Source organism: Diospyros lotus, chromosome 7 (genome assembly GCF_014633365.1).
Source record: "Diospyros lotus cultivar Yz01 chromosome 7, ASM1463336v1, whole genome shotgun sequence".
In the NCBI taxonomy this organism is placed as follows: Eukaryota; Viridiplantae; Streptophyta; class Magnoliopsida; order Ericales; family Ebenaceae; genus Diospyros; species Diospyros lotus.
The window spans coordinates 31,553,430-31,573,287 of record NC_068344.1 but is presented as its reverse complement, the minus strand read 5'-3'; the positions used below and the strand labels follow the sequence as shown (position 1 = coordinate 31,573,287).

At 38.6% G+C, this 19,858-nt stretch overlaps 4 protein-coding genes across 5 annotated transcripts; 1 reads left to right on the top strand and 3 right to left on the bottom strand.

The window, feature by feature from the left end:
* Positions 1–267: 267 nt before the first annotated feature.
* On the bottom strand, positions 268–5,274 carry LOC127805859 (DNA damage-binding protein CMR1). Its single transcript, XM_052342671.1, has 5 exons — positions 4,974–5,274; positions 4,284–4,875; positions 3,630–4,036; positions 2,315–2,413; positions 268–1,027 (listed from the first exon to the last, which is right to left on the bottom strand). Exons 1-5 carry the CDS (start codon positions 5,105–5,107, stop codon positions 814–816), a joined length of 1,446 nt encoding a protein of 481 aa, XP_052198631.1. The 5' UTR covers positions 5,108–5,274; the 3' UTR covers positions 268–813.
* A 1,345-nt stretch (positions 5,275–6,619) lies between these two features.
* Positions 6,620–9,839, top strand: LOC127806919 (class V chitinase CHIT5a-like). 2 transcript variants are annotated; one of them, XM_052344519.1, is made up of 3 exons: positions 6,620–6,866; positions 7,248–8,264; positions 9,654–9,839. In XM_052344519.1, exons 1-3 carry the CDS (start codon positions 6,623–6,625, stop codon positions 9,674–9,676), a joined length of 1,284 nt encoding a protein of 427 aa, XP_052200479.1. In that variant the 5' UTR covers positions 6,620–6,622; the 3' UTR covers positions 9,677–9,839. The 2 variants fall into 2 exon arrangements, with proteins under 2 accessions (XP_052200479.1, XP_052200478.1); XM_052344518.1 differs by having other exon boundaries at positions 7,245–8,264.
* Positions 9,840–9,920: 81 nt separating this feature from the next.
* Positions 9,921–11,584, bottom strand: LOC127806921 (class V chitinase CHIT5b-like). Its single transcript, XM_052344521.1, has 2 exons — positions 10,336–11,584; positions 9,921–10,224 (listed from the first exon to the last, which is right to left on the bottom strand). Exons 1-2 carry the CDS (start codon positions 11,438–11,440, stop codon positions 10,199–10,201), a joined length of 1,131 nt encoding a protein of 376 aa, XP_052200481.1. The 5' UTR covers positions 11,441–11,584; the 3' UTR covers positions 9,921–10,198.
* Positions 11,585–17,473: 5,889 nt separating this feature from the next.
* LOC127806920 (class V chitinase CHIT5b-like) lies at positions 17,474–19,043 on the bottom strand. The gene is made up of 2 exons (XM_052344520.1): positions 17,876–19,043; positions 17,474–17,772 (listed from the first exon to the last, which is right to left on the bottom strand). The coding sequence occupies exons 1-2, from the start codon at positions 18,978–18,980 to the stop codon at positions 17,747–17,749; spliced, it is 1,131 nt and encodes a 376-aa protein (XP_052200480.1). The 5' UTR covers positions 18,981–19,043; the 3' UTR covers positions 17,474–17,746.
* Between the last annotated feature and the right edge of the window lie 815 nt (positions 19,044–19,858).

Sequence of the window (19,858 nt, the reverse complement as noted above, 5' to 3'; positions counted from 1 at the left end):
CTAACATAATTACTTCAAACCAATTTTATCGCCCTATTCATCTTTATTTTAATTTTATTTTTAAAAAATTAAACTTCAACACTTAAATACATTTTTCACTTAGGTAGGGTCACACATCTAATTTTAAAGCTTTAACCTTGGGAATAAAGAGGACTATAGAACAGATGCCATTGCATTGACAAATTGACAAGCACAAGCACATCATTTGAAGAGAAACGTGTCCCTCAATTTCCTAATTCAATATCAAGACAAAATGAGAACTTGAGCAATAACTCATAATCATTTCTAATTTTTTGAGTTGGAACCAAATAAAACCAGATCTGCACTAGACCAAGGATCAGAAGTTACTTAGATAAGTCGTCAGACCTACATGATGATCAAGTGCCCTCTCAGGGACCACTATCATGGCTTAAATTACACTTGGACCGAAAATGAAGGAAAAGGGACGGATGAGGTTCCATATTGCTCCCCTGTATGCAGGATGATAATCCGTTTGCAACTCAACATGTAAGCAAAGCATGTACGTGTTTATGCAGGTACACAAGTCTTCCTCTTCCACAGATTCACATATTCATGTTTTATGGAGAGAACAAAGCCCCACTAATTGCCGACCAGTTCGAAGCCTGGGAAACACAATTTCTGAACATCACATACACCTATAAATGTCAAGTCCTAAAGCAACCATAAGACCTACTAATTGCACCCAGGGAAGATTGATTGGAATCCTAGCTCATTGTTTACAAAATTTCTGGGAAAATTGCTTGGATATTGTGTATTTTGATTTGATCTGGTGCAAAATGAAGATCAAATTCCTTAGCAGTGTGTCCACACGTAAACCTGGCCCCCACTTGTGCCTCCTGCAAGCATCCCAATCTTGTAAGGGTGCGCATCAAAGCGGCATGGAATTGCGGACATATCTGGGCTCTGTAGTGTTGTAAAAATCCTTCTTTTAGCTGTGGAGATAACATCAACTCCTCTATTCATATTACCAATGTAGATGTATGAATCATCCCAGCCCCATATTGCTCTGTTCCTCAAACCAAAAAAAGAGCAGCTATTAAAAATCAATCCCATCTTATGGACATGCAAAATCTAGTCTGTATCATGATCAAACTAACAAATACTGGCATGCAAGACTTGTTTAACACTAATATGTCGGTCATTATTTAGAGGATAGTTACAGAAATCTACTTGAGGTTTGCAATAATATTCACCCCACATTAAATTTACTATTAATCTTACAAAAACTCGCATAGACCATTTTTAACCTAACAAAGGCCTACCTAAAGTCCAGATCTTCATAGAGAAATTTCACAAAAATAGCCAATATAATTTCCAAAGGAACAGAAAAATATTGAAAAAAATTGCAAATCATAAAAAAATCATTTGAGGTATTAGTTATCAAAAGGTCAACTAAGATAGTTTTAGATACTTAAAACCATTCAAATGAATTCTTCTGTACTTGCAACTTTACCAACACTTCTCTCAATTAAGAAATGTGTTAACTATAGTCTAAACCTTAGGTAAGTCTTTTGCTAGGTTAAAAAAAATTGGACAGATTTCTGTAAAATTAACAATGAGCTTAATAGAAAGTGATTATTATGGCAAACCTTAGGTAGGTTTATATAATAATCTCTTATTTTAATTATTTTATGCATAAAAATCCATGTCAACATGAAAACTTACAAACCGAACTAAGAATTATAAGGCATTTATTTTGCAGACAAACGGAAAGTCTGTTTGTGATAGCTCTACACAAAAACTTAAAACAGCTCATTTTTTAAGTCAATTCAATTAGATACACTGATTCAAGAAATAGAAAATAATAATTTAGGACAAGCAATGTCAAACTAAGTTTATCTCCATTTGCTTCTCATGTGACAAGCAACCATTACAAAAGAATGGAGAACATGAACAAAAACACACAGGAGGTGGGAGGGGGGGGGGGGGGGGGGGGGGGGGGAGAGAAAGAGGAGGTAATGCAGAAATACATGGCAGGTTAATCCATTTACTATTGTCTTGAATAGAAACATGCATGAAAAATCAAAATCATTAAAAATAACCAGCACCAGCAAAAATGTGAACTATTCATATTTAGTTAAATGAATCCATAGATTTTTAATAGAAAGATGCCAAATAGTTTAGGTTATACATTATCAGTCAATCAGTAAGAAGGGAAAAGATCCCAGTTTAAGTTTAAGAAAACAACTTTGAATATAAGGAACAGGAAATGAGATGAGAATTCTGCTTTAACAAAAGCCACCGAGCTGATTGTTTTGACACCAACGACATCAGTAAACGTAAAAGGCCATACCTGAATGGAGATAACCATCTGCCTGTCTGATTGTTATGATGTATCATTGACACTTCCTCAAAATTGGCTCCTCTAAGTAAGCCAACCATGTTATCATAACTGTATGAAGAGATTGAAACATTAAAAAATAATTGAAGTAACCCTATTCCTGATCAATGCTAGAGTGAAATGCAAGTTTTTTCTCTAAACAGAAGCAAGATATGGTGGCGTAAGAGCATGATGGATGCTATTATGCTAAAAAGAAAGGCTAACTGATTGCAAAATAGCCAAATTATGTTCTTGGTGGACACCTGAATTAAAAACATTTCCTTCCTAAAGCTAAGAGGCCTATTGATGAAGATCATAGAGACAAATATTTTGGAAAACAATATTTTAGGCGAAAGTAGAAATTAATATTGCTTTATTAGTTTCCTTATTTTAATTTGTTTCCTAGTTTCTTTTAACTTCTTCTATGTCCTAGAATCCTAATTAGATAGGAATACCTTTACAATCTTAATTAATTATATCAAGGAATCCTAGTTAGAATAGGTTTCTATCTATTAGTTGTCTAAATAATCCTTTATTGAAGTATTGAAGGACAATCTTTGATGAATAATAATGAATATTGTTATTGGTTTTGAGTAATCGGGATTACTCTTGTTTCTTTAGTTTGGGTTCTACATCACCTATTAGGCTAGTTATCACACGCTATTACATTGAATTACCTCCTTAAAAACTGTGGCATGAAGTAGAGAATGTCTACTTAGAATGCAGAGTAAATGAACCAGCTTGCAATTAGAAGATTAAGTATTAGCCGTTTTTACCTCTTTCCATCGATAATTCTTTTTCTTGTAATACTGTTCCAAGTATAACAACAAAATTTAATCATCTCACCTCAGATTTTGAGGATGCAAGCTTGAAATAAAATTTATCTTATGGCATGTGTTTATAAGTCTAATAGGCCCTCTCTTGCCTCCACTCTTTCAACCCTTTCCATCCTCTTTAAGGAAAACTGAGCAGTTCTCATATTTATGAAAGACTCTGATAGAAGCATTTATAGATTAACAATATATGAAATTAACTCACTGTAAGTATAGCTACTGAAGATAAATTAGGCATTTGTCCAGCATCTTAAAGTACACATCACCAGCTTTCTTAAGGGAGAAATTTTGAACTCCAAAAGACTAGTAAACTCCAAAGCAGAGAATTATGGTAATTGGTAAGCATCTAGAAGAAAGCATATTTTTCTACCTCGTACTTTTTTCCCTTGATATTCTTAATTGAAGAATCCAAACAATTAATGTCTCAAAAAAAAAAAAGAGTTCTCAATCCATACCTTGTCGTTGCTAGACAGCTTCCCGACGGTGAAAAGTAAGCAGATTGCGCAGCCCTTGTGAGGTTTATTGTCTTCAAAGGCTTTGGATTATCTGCCCCAATATTTCTCAAATCCCAAATTCTGGCAGTCTTATCTGTGGAACTCGTTGCCATTAGGTTATTGTTTTCTGAGCTAAAATCTATTGAGTTAATTCTATTTTCATGCAAGATCCACGAGGTTGATGACTTCCCTGTCCTTTCATCCCAAATACTGAGAACTCCATGGCCGTCACTGAAATACAAGGACTTCGGATCACTTGCTCGTTGAGAAATAGAAAATATGGGACCATCACAGGAATATATTTGGTCAAACTCCTCTTTCTCCAGATCCATCAGTTGGATAATTCCATCATAGGAGCTAGTATATATCTAACATAAACATTGAGTATAACAAAATCAACCACCCTCCACAACTAGTGACAAGCAAGAAAATAAGTAGAGAAATGCAAAAGGCCAAGTTGACTCATGTGGCTCGTCTTTCCGGATACCATAAAAATTAAAAAGTTGTGGCAGCATAATAGATGCAAAATAAACAAATTAAGGGGAGCTGGACATGCAGTATTTACTTCTTAAGAGAACCAGAATATGTTATTCTAATAGATAACAAAAGTAATACCTTTGACAGAGAAAATGGTTGAACTACAATGCCTGAAACCGCCCCTGAATAAGGGTGAAACAGATAAATCCCGTCTCCATCCTGGTTTTTGGCATCAACATTCCAAAAACCAACATCCCCGGAGGTGTTCCCCACAGCAATCATATTCAAATCACTGGACGGAAAGAACCTCACCACATGTATTTTGCCTTGCACAACCCTTGCTATATTTTCAGGGTCTAATCTGAGTGATCCTAGATTAACAGAACCCAAAGCCCGGCTTGGGTAACCACTGTCAATTCCCTCAGTTGGCCCATCGCCATAAGATAATTGGATTTTTTTTGAAACACCCAAAATTGTCTCAGTGAATCTCTGGTCATAGTCCTCACCGTAGAACGCCTCCCTGATGCTAATGGGACCCTTGCAAGTGGGAGGTTCCGGTTTGGGGTTCGATTTCTGGGTATTTGGACTTTCATCAAAATCATCTTTCAAGCCACCGGCAGTGGCAGCCTCTGGTGGCATTCCTCTGGTCCGCAACGACCGCCGGATCACGGTTGGGGCATCGGATTTCAGCTTCTTCTCTGGGCTAAGTTTGTAAGACTTGGTTTGGGGCCTGAAACAGATTACAGACACACGACGAGTTTAGCAAAAAGCTTAACACAAACTCTCTTCCACATTAGAACAAACAGATTGCAGGCATTCTCTAAGAACCTTTGGCGCTTAGTTAACGCTGATAGCTCGGCGAGTTTGGAGTGGATCTTGAGAGACGAAAGGACTTCCTCGTTGCGCTTAATGTTCTCGAGCCTTCGACGCTCGTACTCCGTAAGCTTCTTCTGAGGAGCCATCTGAGAGAAAATCGCGGGGAGAGAAAGTTGCAGAGGTCGGCAAAGTGAGTTTGGTGATTAATTGGGTACTTCAAGCGTCCAGACGCGGAAATATACGCGGGAAAGAAGATGGCGGGAACGAAAAACGGTGATGACGTGGTCTGTTGGCAGCCGTCGGATGTAGAGTGATAAGATTTTGGTTTACACAGTAATATCGAAACCGGCAGTTTCCCTCCCTAAGGAAATAAATTTTATCTGGATATTTAATTATGATATTTTTAATGATATTTATATACTAATGTGTTGTATTTTACGTTATATTAATATAAATATATAATACATTAATTAATATTCAAAAAATGAGAAAATTAAAATAAAGGTAATTAAATTGCCCTCAAAACCCCTCTATTACTAACTAACTGTGTCACTTAAAACCTAATTAAGTCAAATTAAATTAATAAAAATGATAATAATGTAAAATTAAAATTAAGTTTAACAAAAGAAAATAAAAACTTTAAACATAGAAAACTCTGAAACTCATAATCTGTTCTTCGGCCAGGCAACCCGACATTTATTTTGTTAAATTTAGTTTTAATTATCACTTAATTTAATTAGGATTCAAGTAACAAAATTAGCAACAGAGGGGTTTAGGGGTCTGAGTGTTATCATTTTTTTGTATTCTTTGATGAATTTTTGTAAGAGTAAAAAATTTAATCTATGGAGTAAAATTTATTAGGATATGTTTACTTTAACTTTCGTTATAATGAAAATAAAGTTTAAATTTAAAAGTTAATTAGGTTTATGAAGTAAATTTTGTTCTTTTATAATGAAATATTGGTCGTACTGAGTTGGCATTAAGCATGCCCAAGGCCCAACTCAGGCCCAAGGTCCAACCTACTATATCACAGTATGCATGTTGATTAAATTAGGTAAATTAAATTCAAACCAGAGTCTTGTAATGTTTGGATGACCGTATTTGTGCGATTTTCGATATTTATGTCATCAATTACATTAGAAAAGATAAATTACATGTGTGAGACTTTATCTCACTGCGTTAGACAAGAATCAAACTTGCGATCTACTAGATTAACTCCAATATATCGTTTGTCCAATTGTTCAATCTAGAGATCATAGATTTTAATTTTTATATTTTTATATTTTTTAAATATTATCTTATAAGATAAAATACAATTTTTTTTAAGAATATAATAGAGAAGGTTAAGAAAGTGCTAGCATGTATTCAATTATTATCGTGTTCAATATTGGACGGTGAGTGAAACAAAAAGGTTGCAAAATCAATGAGTGGAGGCATGTCTGGATCACAAACTGGGCAGCAGACTGGCCGCCATGAGAAAGTGAACAACTCTGTCAACAAAGCTCTAAATGTGCCAAACACAAATGTCCAATTCCTAAGACAAAAGCAACCAACGATTCGATAGAAACCGAGTTTCCAGCAGTGCCATTGCCATTGGCATACTTTAAATATGGGTAAAAATATCGCCTTTTTTCTTGCTCTATATATGACTATGAATATATATGAAGCAAACAAAACTCCCGCAAATGGCGGCAGCGAAGGAAGTACTTCTCTTGTTCTTTCTCGCCATTGTCGTCGCTCCCTGTAATGCATCAGTTTCTCATCCAGCTCCTTCGTACCCTCCAGAGGCCGCTTCACCTTGGCCAGGACCTTCCTCGCCGGAGCCACCAAGAGCCAGTCCTCCTCCGCCACTCCAACCCATTTCTCCGTCACCCGGACCGGCTCCAGCGCCGCCCCGCCGTGAAGGTATTGTCCAAAGAATAAATGTTACCCCCTGATCAATTTCACATTTTCACAACAACCCCCTTTTTTTTTCTTGTAAATTTAGGATTGGATGAGTAGTTTAGAGTGAAAAGACTATTTTGTCATAGCTTCAAGCAAGTGCCAAGGAGAGACAAAATGGTTATTTTGCTCTCGTCAAGGTTAATTATTTTGAATCAAAATTTATTTTTCGTGCACTTTAAAGTCATAAGATGGTCAATTAAAATAAAATAATTATTTAAAAAAACTTAAATTGAACAATTTAACTGACTATATTAATGTATGTACATTTACATTAAAATTATTTTATCCCTTCCAGTGGGCACATTCGTTTTTTTTGAGTCTCGTGTTTATTCTATACAGCAGTCAAGGGGGCATACTGGCCGTCTTGGCAAGCGGAAACGCTGCCGCCATCGACCATCCCAACCAAGTACTTCACCCACGTCTTCTACGCTTTCGTGGAGGTGGACGCCACGAGCTACCAACTCTCCCTCACCCAGCCGGATAGCCTATGGATGGGGAACTTCACCGCCACCCTGCACTGCAGAGTACCGCCGGCCAAGGCCCTCCTCTCCATAGGCGGCGGGGCCTCGAGCCCCTACACCTTCTCCAACATGGTGAGCAGCCGCGACAACCGCGCCGCCTTCATCAAATCCAGCATTGACGTAGCCCGGCAATACGGCTTCGACGGGCTCGACCTCGACTGGGAATTCCCGCTCTCCCCTCAAGACATGGCAAACCTCTCGCTGCTCTTTTCCGAATGGCGCGCTGCCGTTGTCAAGGACAGGCTCGACTCCGGGAAGCCCCGACTCCTTCTGTCAGCCGCCGTCTACTTTGCTTCCAGTCTCTTCTTAACAGACTCTTCCATCGTTTACCCCGGCGACGCCATTAAAGACTACTTAGATTTCATGAGTCCGATGTGCTTTGATTACCACGGCGGTTGGAACACTTCGGTCACCGGAGCTCCTGCGCTGCTGTTTGACAACTCGAGCAACGTCAGCACCAGCTATGGAGTTTCGACGTGGGTACAGAACGGCGTGCCGCCCGAGAAGCTGGTGATGGGGCTGCCGGCATACGGGAGGACGTGGGAATTGAAGGACCCGAATGAGCATGGAATCGGGGCTCCAGCGAATGGGACTGGGCCGGGGAATGGAGGGGTGATGGTGTACAGTGAGATAGTGGATTTCAACTTGGAAAACAATGCGACTGTGGTGTTTGATGAAGAAACTGTTTCGACGTATTCGTATGAAGGAATCAATTGGATAGGGTTTGATGATCGGAGATCAATCGGGAAGAAAGTGGAATTTGCTCGAGATATCGGGCTTGGTGGGTACTTCTTCTGGGCGGTTGGATTCGACAAGAACTGGACCCTGGCCGAAGCAGGTATATATTTATATATATATATATGCACATTTAATTTGCTATATTTCAAGCTTGTTAATTATTATATCAGAACATTGATTGCCTTAATTAGTTCATCAAAGGAAAGATAATTTGGTCTTAGTAATTGATTGATGTGAACATTGAGACCTTTAAGAGAAAAAGACTTTTAAGTGAAAATGATTGATCAGCTAATGAATAGGTATCAACCTAATTGTAAAATTCATTAAGGATAATAACCTGAAAAATTAAAAATAACGCATAAGAGTCAAAATAGAGAAGAGAGCCACAAAAAGGTCTAAGAAGACCTTCTTGGGAGAAGGGTCACTAATTTTTTTAACCTACTTTTTTCATGAAAAGAATGTTCAGGAGACTTAACAGTCTCCCGAAGACATCTCTCATGGATATTTCTAAAAGAATAATGCTATGTGGCATGACTGATGATAGTCATGACACATAGCTGGTATGGTGTGCGGCATGGCGCACCCAATGGAGTGCGATTTTGTTCATCCTTTTTGAGGGTTAATATAACCTTTACTAATTTGGGGGTTATGTTTAACAAATGAGCAGGCAAAAATAATAGAGGGGCTATCTCTTTGTTAAACATGACTCCCAAATCAGTGGGGGTTATGTTATAAACAAAATCGCACTCCACCCAATGATGTGATGTCAGCTAAGTGTCATAATTGTCGACAATCATGAGGTTTAGTATTATTTTTTTATTAATTTTTTTTAAAATGACAAAAAATATAAATAAATAATTTTAAAATTCTATCAGAAAATTGTGTAATGAATGAGAATAAACCAAATTAAAAGTTAATCCCAAAATATCAGGGATGTCATAAATCCCTCAAGCTCATTTATAAATATGTGAGCCCCTCTCATTCTTCAAAGGAAAGTTAGAGAAGCCTGTAAAGAACTTTGTTAACTTTTTTAAATATAAAAATTTGATTTAAATATCAGAATATTTGTATAAGATCTGTTTTATGCGTTCTAATTGTTTATTTATTACAAAATGCTAATGACTTGAAGACGAATTAATTTTCCGACAAATAAATTTGCTATTGTATAGGGGCAACAACACTAATAAAACTAGAGTAATTAATTTGCAAACATAACATGAATACGGTTGAATTTGAAAATAAAAGGGTCAATCCAAATTGAACTCCAACCCATAATAGATTTTCCCAGGTTTGGTTACCTGCATTTCGCGTTCATTGCCATCCCATTATCCATTTGGTTTAATAATTTTTAACTAGTATAACCTTGAAATAGAAAACCATAATCCATCCTCTAAATGAAGCATGGAATGATCCCCAAAAGTTGTTTTCTTTCTAATAAATATTGAATGATATATTCACCAACTTAGTTTTTCTTTGTGACGGATGGCAGCTTCCATGGCATGGGACCATTAGAAATGGGGAACGAGCCCAGCTTGTATGGATGACTCCCTGGAGACTCCAATCTCATTCTGATCTTTTTCTTTATGTAGCAATAATCTCCAATTTGATTGGTTTGATGATAGTAACAAGGAGAAACAAGATTTTTTTAATGAACTTTTTAACTTTGATTTGTTCATTTGAATTGCCGAAGGAGTTCATATTTATCTCTTTTTCTGCCCTCGTGTAGACAAACGCAAATATGAGTATGGAAGGAGACAAGAAAATAAATAAGTAATGCCATTTATGTGATATATAATATAATATATATATATTGATGATTCCTTCCAATCAATTGATTTATATGGATTCATCTTCACACAAAAGAGAGAATTGATGGCATCTAAACAGAAAGAATAAGGTTTTCAGGAGGTTAATCCTTGCGTGAGCAGTGAAGGAAAAGAGACGTTCTTTGCGTATACAAGTGCATGCATGTGATGCTCTCAAACTGTAGCTAGTTTCCTTTGACTTTCACCTGATTAGAGATACCCAAATTCTTTAGCGACGAACCCACAACTTTGAAGCTGCAACGAGGCAAAAACGATCCATGCATTAGCTAGGCTCATGACACATAAAAATTTTGAAAACAAACATGTATTAATTATAAAATAGTTTAAAATTTATAATTTAGTTACCTTGTTTAGAGATCTTCCAATTATAATCACTGTTGACAGCCCAAAAGAAATACCCACGAAGTCTAAGCAATTGAGCATAGGTTATCTTTACCGACGTTGATCTAACATCATCGTATCCGATCCATGATGTCCCGGAATATGAATACGTGGACACTGTGGTCAAGTCAAACACCACAGTCGCATTGTTTTCGACGTTGAACCTTTCCACGTGGGAGTAGGCCATTTCCCCGTTCCCGGGCCCAACCCCGACGCCCGGGGCTCCAATGCCATTGGAGTTCGGGTCCTTGAGCTTCCAAGTCCTTCCGTACAACGGCAAACCCATGATCAGCTTACTTCGGGGGAACCCGGCCTTGATCCATGACCCGAGCCCGTAGCTAGTGCTGATGTTGCTGCTCGGGTCGAACAAAGCGGCGTGGGCCCCGGTTTTAGAAGTGTCCCACGAGCCATGGTAGTCGTAGCACATCACGTTAATCCAGTCCAGATTCTTGCTAACCGGGCCAACTGGGTACGACCGGCGGACGTTGGAGAGGAAGAAGTCGATGGAGAAGTACACCGCCGCCGAGAGCAGGAGCGGAGGCCGGCCAGTCGCTTTTGCCTCCTTTTCCACCTCGGCGCGCCACTCCTCGAGCAAGTATCCATAGTCGTCCATCTCCTTTGGAGTTTGAGGAAACTCCCAGTCCAGGTCGACTCCATCGAACCCGAACTTCCTCGCGACTTCTATAGACGAATCGATGAAGCTCTTCCGGGAGGCAGCGGTGGCCGCCATCCTGGAAAAGAGAGCATGGCCTTCACCGGCGCCGCCGACGGAGAAAAGGGTTTTGACCGGAGGGTTCTTGGAATGGAGGGTCGACGTGAAATTCAGGAGCGATCGGGCCGTAGAAGAATCAGAGACGTCGAACTTGAAGGTGGCACTATTGGGCGCAAGAAAAGCGTAGTAGATGTGGGTGAACAAGGTGGTGTCTATGGCGGAAGGAGGAAAGTTCACAGCCCAGGAAGGCCAGTAAGCGCCCTTCACAGTCTTAGAAGAAGCCGAAGACATGGCGCAACCAGTGCTGAAAGCCAAGATGACAAAGCCACAGATGTAGTAATCTCTGAAGCCAGCCATTTTATCTTCTGGGTAAGCTATATTCCCTTATCCAGACACACGCATTTATACCCATAGCAAAACCAATCTGAGGGTGGCTTTATATATACAGGGTTTTGGAGGGTTGTGCTTAACTGCTTATCCATGTCTGAGGAGGTTCAGATTCTGGAGAGTTGAATATTAATTTGGTTAATTCGTTATCGTCCGTGATCAATGTAAGGAGTTGACATTATTAATAATAATAATAGGAGAAAAATTTGACTAGAATTAGGACGGGGGTAGGCCAGTTGTTTAGGTGTCCTACTGTCTAGAAAGCCGCCCATTGGGACTTATTCAACGTATGCTTCTCATGTAAAAATTTCCAGAAGATAATGGGGTTGCAATGATAATATACAGCAGTGGTGGCACCTTAGTGGCCACTACGTTGCCACTTCGTTGACTTGGTATTGGGGGGTTTTCCCGCTGCACTAGGGAATATCCTATTTATTCAAAGTTCTTAATTAGGATCATGGTAGACGACCGTAAAGACAGACAGAAAGTTAGATAATTAGGACAATGGTAGACGACCGTAAAGACAGACAAAAAATTTGATAATTCTAATTTTTAAAATACCCACCCAAATGCTTTTGAATTAATTTTTTGCCCACCCATTTTCAAACCCACCAAAGAACAAAACCACTCCTGCCAAATCTCTCACTCTCTCTTTCACTTTCACTCTCCCTCTCTCAAAACCATCATCTCTCAAACTCACTCTCTCTCTCTCCCCCAAGTCTCTCTCTCTCTCAAAACCACCCTCTCTCAAACCCACTTTCTCACTCCCCCATTCTTTCTCTCAAACCCACCCTCGCGGGTTGCAGCATCCGCCGTCGTCCCCCCGCCGCGAGCATCGTCCGCTGTTGCCCCTCCCTCTGCCGCGAGCAACCGCCTGTACCTACCACACCGTCGCTCGGACGGCCATCGCCGGCCTCTCATCGCTGCTCGGATGGCCACCCGCTGCTGCTGTCCGCCCTCACCGGGTCGCCCCCTGGCCGATGAAAATGTTTAAATAGCAGTGTAAATTTAGCAACCCAGATTGGCCAGATGGTACAAACTGAATAGAGAAATGAACATCTACTGTCGCATATAGAGTGAAACTCATAACTTCCATCCATTTCACATAACTAAGTTAACACTTCACCTCATCTGTGTAATGGTTGCAAATCACAAATTTATCTCCTTGTCAATAATTTTAAAAAAAAATTACACAATCACTTCTAAAGGAAACTTCACATTTTGAACCAGCTGGTATCTCTATTGCCAAAGCCGCTTCAACAACAATATAAATCTGTCACATCTTGTACAACTGCCCAATAATCTCCAGTTTGTTCCATACCTTATAATTCAAAATTCAATATTTCGGTAACGGCATCTGCTGATTCTGCTCCAATTGTTCAGATTAGAAGGAAATGTCTCAAACAAATGAGATTGAGGAAGCCATTCAACTAAAAGAATTACGGTCCCTAAATTTATTGTCCTTGTATATATTTCAGGATTCAATTAAATGTGTAAAATTGCTATTCTATTGATTGTTGAAATCATATTCTCCACCCATTTTGTGTATGATAATTCGAATATTTCCTCTTCGTATATCATTACGCTTCACAAAATTCTAGCACATCAGTCCTCTGGTAGCTACAGAAAAAATAACACTTTCACAAGTGGTATTGCCAACAACCTTACTTTACGGTCTTATATATTAAAATTAATGCCAAATAATTTTAAAGAGACTCCACTAACACTTTCACAAGTAGTATTGCCAACAACCTTACTTTACCATCTTATATACTAAAATTAATGCCAAATAATTTTAAAGAAACTCCACTAAGCAAATTGACTCTCGGGGGCCAACGACGAGCGATTTTGGCTGGGGAGACGACGAGCGACGATAATGGTGCCATCCTTGAACAACGGCGGTGCAAGCAGGGGTGACGACGACGACGGTGCAAGCGGTTGTGTGGAGAGGGGGGATGGATGCTGCAATCGGGTTTGAGAGAGAGAGTAAGGGAGAGATAAAAGTGGGTTTGAGAGAGAGAGAAAGAGTAAAAGTGAGAGGGTGATTTTGAGAGAGAGAGATTTGTAATTTTGTTATGTAACTTGTGTTTTACATTAAAGGTTAGATATGTAATTTTGTTAGAATTATCTAACTTTTTGTTTAATTTTATGTTCATGTAGCATTATCCTTAAAATTATATATGAAAGAAATTGTTAAAAACTTATTATGTCAACAACCACCATCATGGATATTGATAGTGATAAAGAAGATGAAGGTAGGTTTCCCTCTCATCTCTCAATCTTTTTCAAATTTGGAACTTAGTGGACGATAATGGTGAAGAGTGCAATGAGAGGTGACAACTAATGAATAAGGCTGTAGGGAAAGGTGGTGGTCGATGGCCAAGAAAAAAAGAGAAAAGGGAATGAAATGAAAGAGGAGAGAGAAAACAATAGCAAATAGGAGAGAGAAAGATAGAGTTAAGGATTTAAACATAATGGTAAAATAGTTAAATTGATATGGTTTTTAACAATAAGAGAGATCAGTGTTACTTTTAAAAAAATAAAAAATAATTAGTGCAATTTAAATAAATTTCAACACTATGTATATATAATAGAGTAAATCTGAGCATATTGGGTTTTACTATCAATTTCAGTTTTTATTTTATTTTTCATACTATAATAATTATTTTAATTAATGCCTATAGACCCAGTTCTCTGGAAAACTTTTGTTTGAGATGATGGAAAACAAACCGATTACCGTGAACAAAAAATAAATTTGAAAGATCAGTCAAATTATTGACTTCTGAAATCAAAAGGAGATGGAGATTGATTGTATATTCGATACGATTGTATTGACTTGGCTCTTGTGACTGTCTTGTGCTATTTGCAAGCTAGCATCAATGTTGAAGAAGATATATATATATATATAATGTAGCTGCCTTAATTAGTCTCATTAGAAAATATACAGCCTTAATTAGTGCAGGTTCAGGTTGTCCCTTTGCATGGGAAGAATCTCTAGCACGCATAAGATTGCTTCTTGAATGCTCCAAATGTAGAAGTTAAGTACTAATTGACAAAATAATACTACAACGTATTAAACTACGAATAATCAAAATAATATAACGTATTAAACTAATATAAGTATTAATTATTATATTTCTATATAATTATATTATTAATATATCGTATCAGCATAATATAATTGTATTAATAAAAAATGTAAAAGAAAAAAAATTTCACAAAACATCTCCCTTTGTTTCATCTGCCGCTCTGAAGCGCTCGCGCGCGCGCTAAGGCTCTTGCGAGTCTCTCGTTTTCTATCCATGATGAGTTGCTTCTCTTGTGGCTTTAGGGTTTCTAAAAGAGGAATTAGGGTTTGTTTAGATCGGCAATTTGCAGCAGGTCTTGCCTGTATGTTCTCTTGTGATTCTCATTTTCTATCCGTGAGTTGCTTCTCTTGTGATTCGCAGTTGTTTTGTCTTCGGCTTTTCTTTGCTTGTATGTTGCAATGAAAAGCCCCCGTTACCTTTAGGGCGTTCAATACGCGGGAGAAGTTTTTAGATTTTTGAAATTCATGATTTTTGAAAATTTTTTATTTTCAAAATTTATATAATTCTATATTTGCTTAGTTTTAAATAATTTCAAGAATGCTAGATATTCTTTTATACGAATCTTATAGTTTTATGTTTGCTTTAAATGAACATTTTTGAGAATTTATATTTTTTTTTCAAAATTATTTTTATTTAATTTTTTATTTAAAAATAATAAATTCCTTCTATTATATAAAATATTAGGACTCAACTTTTTAGAAAGTCAAAAAAGTCATTTTTTTTACACATTATGTATATATGTGTGTGTATATATATATATGCATAATATATATTATATATTTGTATAACAAAAGTTATGGCAAATATAATCATGAAAGGGTTATGAAATTATAAAAGAGTGTGTTTCAGATTTTTTATTTATTAATTTTTTTTTCAAATTTATCCCTCATGAAAATCTTTTTGTTGAAAATCTTTTTGTTGAAAAGTTGATTAAAATGAAATTTTAAAAATATTATTTTTCATAATTCTTTTTTAAAAAACTTGTACTAAATATGGGAATGTGAATTTCCAACTTAATATTCTAAAAAATCTAAAAGCTTTTTCTGTTCCAAACGCCCCTTAACGCTGATATGAGTTTTTTTTCTTCATCTTGGTCTAATATATGGACGCGTATGCTTGTTTCTCCGTTCCTTCTAAGGTCTATGTTCTTGTAACTCGTTTCCTTTTGTCTCTGAGTAAATTATGATATTTATTTATGTCTATCGTTACCTGATCTAATGTTTTAAAGAATATTTATTGTATTAATGCTTTTACACAGTTTTATAATGCTTCTTTGGAATCTTGTTGGTAGAAGCGCTTGACTGTGTGTTAATTTCCAATCTTTGTATTGGAAGAAACGGTGAATTATCTTTATAGAAGAGTGAAGTGATCTTGTGCAAATAAATTAGCAATATCCTTGTCATTAGTTAAAGCGAGAAAATATCTTTCTTAGTTTTTGATTAGTGTTCTTTAGTATTAATTAAAATATGCTTGCAGGGTTGGGTGGCTTTCCATTTGCATGTCTATTCTGCTTTCCTTTTGTTCTCTTCCCCACGGTTTGGTGGGAGCTTTTCATAAGGGTAGTTTATGGCTCTGTTTCTCTCCTAGTGTTCCTCCTCTTGTGCCACTGTGCCTTCGGCTAATTGTTGCTGTTCTCCCACATTTATCTAGTCTTATTGGTGCTCTTTTCACTTTGCCTTGTATGTTTTATGAGGTTGTTTTTGTTTGTTATGTTTTCTTGTGAGAGTTGTTTATTTCTTGTTTCTTGGTAGGGTATGCAGTGTCGTATATGAGATTTTAAGGCCTTGGCGCGAAATGTAAAAATGGGCCCCCAAATTTGATGAGCCAATCGACAATTGAGAAGTAACGAGCCACCAACGATAACGAGTGATGGAGCAAGAGGCAAGAGCGGTGAGCCACCAGCCACGAGGCCAAATCGGCAAGGGTGCAAAATTGTGACCATGTGACGAGATGACGGAGCGAGAGAGAGGCAATGAGCAACTGAGAGCAAGCCACCGGCTAGGTGGCCACGAGGGTGAGGCAAGCTAGTGAGGGCAAGTGACCAAGCAACGAGAGCGAGAGGGCAATGGCAAAGGGCAACAAAACAGCGAGAGAAAAGAAAGGCAGCGAGCGAAAGCGAGAGAGGAAGAAAGGCAGGGGGCGAAGCTATGTTTGCAAAGGGGGAAAAGGTGGGCGGCTGGCCAATGGGCCCTTACAAAGAGAGGATTTCTAATTTATGGGGCCCCAAATAGTCTAATATTTATGGGCGTTGAGTAAATTGTCTCTTGGGCCTCATGAAAGGTCCGACCCTAAGGGTATGTCCTAGGTTGTTCTTGTAAATGTTTGTGTGTTTTTTTTCTGTCAATATATTTTTACACAAAAAAAAATTGAAAATGAAAAGGGTCAATCCAAATTAAACTCCAACCCATAATAGATTTTCCCAGGTTGTTACCTGCATTTCGGGTTAATTGCCATCCCATTATCCGTTTGGTTTAATAATTTTTAACTAGTATAACCTTCAAATAGAAAACCATAATCCATCCTCTAATGAAGGTTGGAATGATCACCAAAAGTTGTTTACCTTCTAATAAATATTGAAAGATATATTCACCAACTTAGTTTTTCTTTGTGACGGATGGCAGCTTCGATATGGCATGGGACCATTAGAAATGGTCAACGACAACGAGCCCAGCTTGTATGGATGACTCACTGGAGGCCCCAATCTCTTTCTGATCTTTTTCTTTATGTAGCAAAAATATCCGATTTGATTGGTTCGTTGATGCGGGATATATAGTAATAAGGAGAAACAAGATTTTTTTTTTTTAAATGAACTTTTTTACTTTGATTTGTTCATTTGAATTGCCGAAGAAATTCATATTTATCTCTTTTTCTGCTCTCATGTAAACAAACGCAAATAAGAGTACGAGTACCGAAAGAGACAAGACATATAAGTAATGCCATTTATTTGATATATAATATATAGATGATTGCTAGCAATCAATTAATTTCTATGGCTTCATCTTCACACAAAAGCGAGAATCAATGGCATCTAAACAGAAAGAATAAGGTTACGTACTAGGAGGTCAATCCTTGCGTGAGCAGTGAAGGAAAAGAGATGTTCTTTGCGTATACAAGTGCATGCATGTGATGCTCTCAAACTGTAGCTAGTTTCCTTTGACTTTCACCTAATTAGAGATACCCAACTTCTTTAGCGACGAACCCACAACTTTGAAGCTGCAACAAGGTAAAAACGATGCATGCATTAGGCTCATGCTACACAAAAATTTTGAAAACAAACATGGACTATAAAATAGTTTAAAATTTATAATTTAGTTACCTTCTCTAGAGATCTTCCAATTATAATCATAATTGACCGCCCAAAAGAAGTACCCACGAAGCCTAAGTGATTGAGCGTAGGCTATTTTCACTGATGTTGACCTGACATCATCATATCCGATCCATGATGTCCCGGAATATGAATATGTAGACACTGTGATTAAGTCAAACACCACAGTGGCATTGTTCTCCGCATTGAATCTCTCCACGTGGGAGTAGGCCATTGTCCCGTTCTCGGGCCCAACTCCGACGGCGGGGGCTCCAATGCCATTGGAGTTCGGGTCCTTGAGCTTCCATGTCCTTCCGTACAACGGCAAACCCATGATCAGCTTACTTCGGGGGACTCCGGCCTTGATCCATGACCCGAGCCCGTAGCTAGTGCTGATGTTGCTGTTCGGGTCAAACAAAGCGGCGTGGGCCCCGGTTTTAGAAGTGTCCCACGAGCCATGGTAGTCGTAGCACATCACGTTGATCCAGTCCAGATTCTTGCTAACCGGGCCAACTGGGTATGACCGGCGGACGTCGGAGAGGAAGAAGTCGATGGAGAAGTACACCGCCGCCGAGAGCAGGAGCGGCGGCCGGCCAGTCGCATTTGCCTCCTTCTCCACCTCGGCGCGCCACTCCTCGAGCAAGTATCCATAGTCGTCCATCTCCTTTGGAGTTTGAGGAAACTCCCAGTCCAGGTCGACTCCATCGAACCCGAACTTCCTCGCGACTTCTATAGACGAATCGATGAAGCTCTTCCGGGAGGCAGCGGTGGCCACCATCCTGGAAAAGAGAGCAGGGCCTTCATCGCCGCCGCCGATAGAGAAAAGGGTTTTGACCGGAGGGTTCTTGGAATGGAGGGTGGACGTGAAATTCAGGAGCGATTGGGCCGTAGAAGAATCGGAGACGTCGAACTTGAAGGTGGCATTATTGGGCGAAAGAAAAGCGTAGTAGATGTGGGTGAAGAAGGTGGTGTCTATGGCGGAAGGAGGAAAGTTCACAGCCCAGGAAGGCCAATAAGCGCCCTTCACAGCCTCAGAAGAAGCCGAAGACATGGCCCAACCAGTGCTGAAGGCCAAGATGACAAAGCCACAGATGTAGTAATCTCTGAAGCCAGCCATTTTATCTTCTGGGTAATCTATATATTCTCTTATCCAGACACACGGATTTATACCTATAGCAAAACCAATCTGAGGGGTTGCTTTATATATAAGGTTTTGGAGGGTTGTGCTTATCCACGTCTGACGAGGTTCAGATTCTGGAGAGTTGAATATTAATTTTGGTTAATTCGTTATCGTCCGTAATCAATGTAAGGAGTTGACATTATTAATATTAATAATAATAATAATAATAATAATAGGAGGAAAATTCTGATCTGTCTAGAAAGCCGCCAATTGGGACTTACTGAACGTATGCTTCTCATGTAAAAATTTCCAGAAGATAATGGGTTTGCAATGATAATGGACACGAGTGGTCCCTACGTTGACTTGGTATCGGGGGAGGTTTTCCCACTGCGCAAGGGAATATCCTATATATTTCAAAGTTCTTGGGGTTGCCATCCTATATATTTCAAAGTTCTTAGGTTCGTTTGGCGACGTGGTTTGATCGCTTATAAGTTATTAATATAGTGTTTAAATTATAAGACTTATTTAGTTACCTATTTGGATTTATCAAAAATTTTAAAACTCTACAGTTTAAACGCTTTTGTATTAGCGTTTAAAGAAAGCTTTGGGACAGTAACTTTTGCAAAAAAAATTGTAAGAACTTCTAGAGTTGACCAAGAAAATGATTATTTTGCCCTTTTCCAATTTGAATATCCTCTTCTCCTTCAACGAACCACAGCATCTATGTCTCCTCCATTGTCGGATTTCCTCCCACAACGGTCGCCACCACCGCCCATAACTGCGTCGTCGATCACTGTCCAAAGCCACCCATTGCTGCCATCTCCACCCATCGCTGCCCAAGCCGCCTATCGTTGCCTCCAGCACTGCAAGCTACC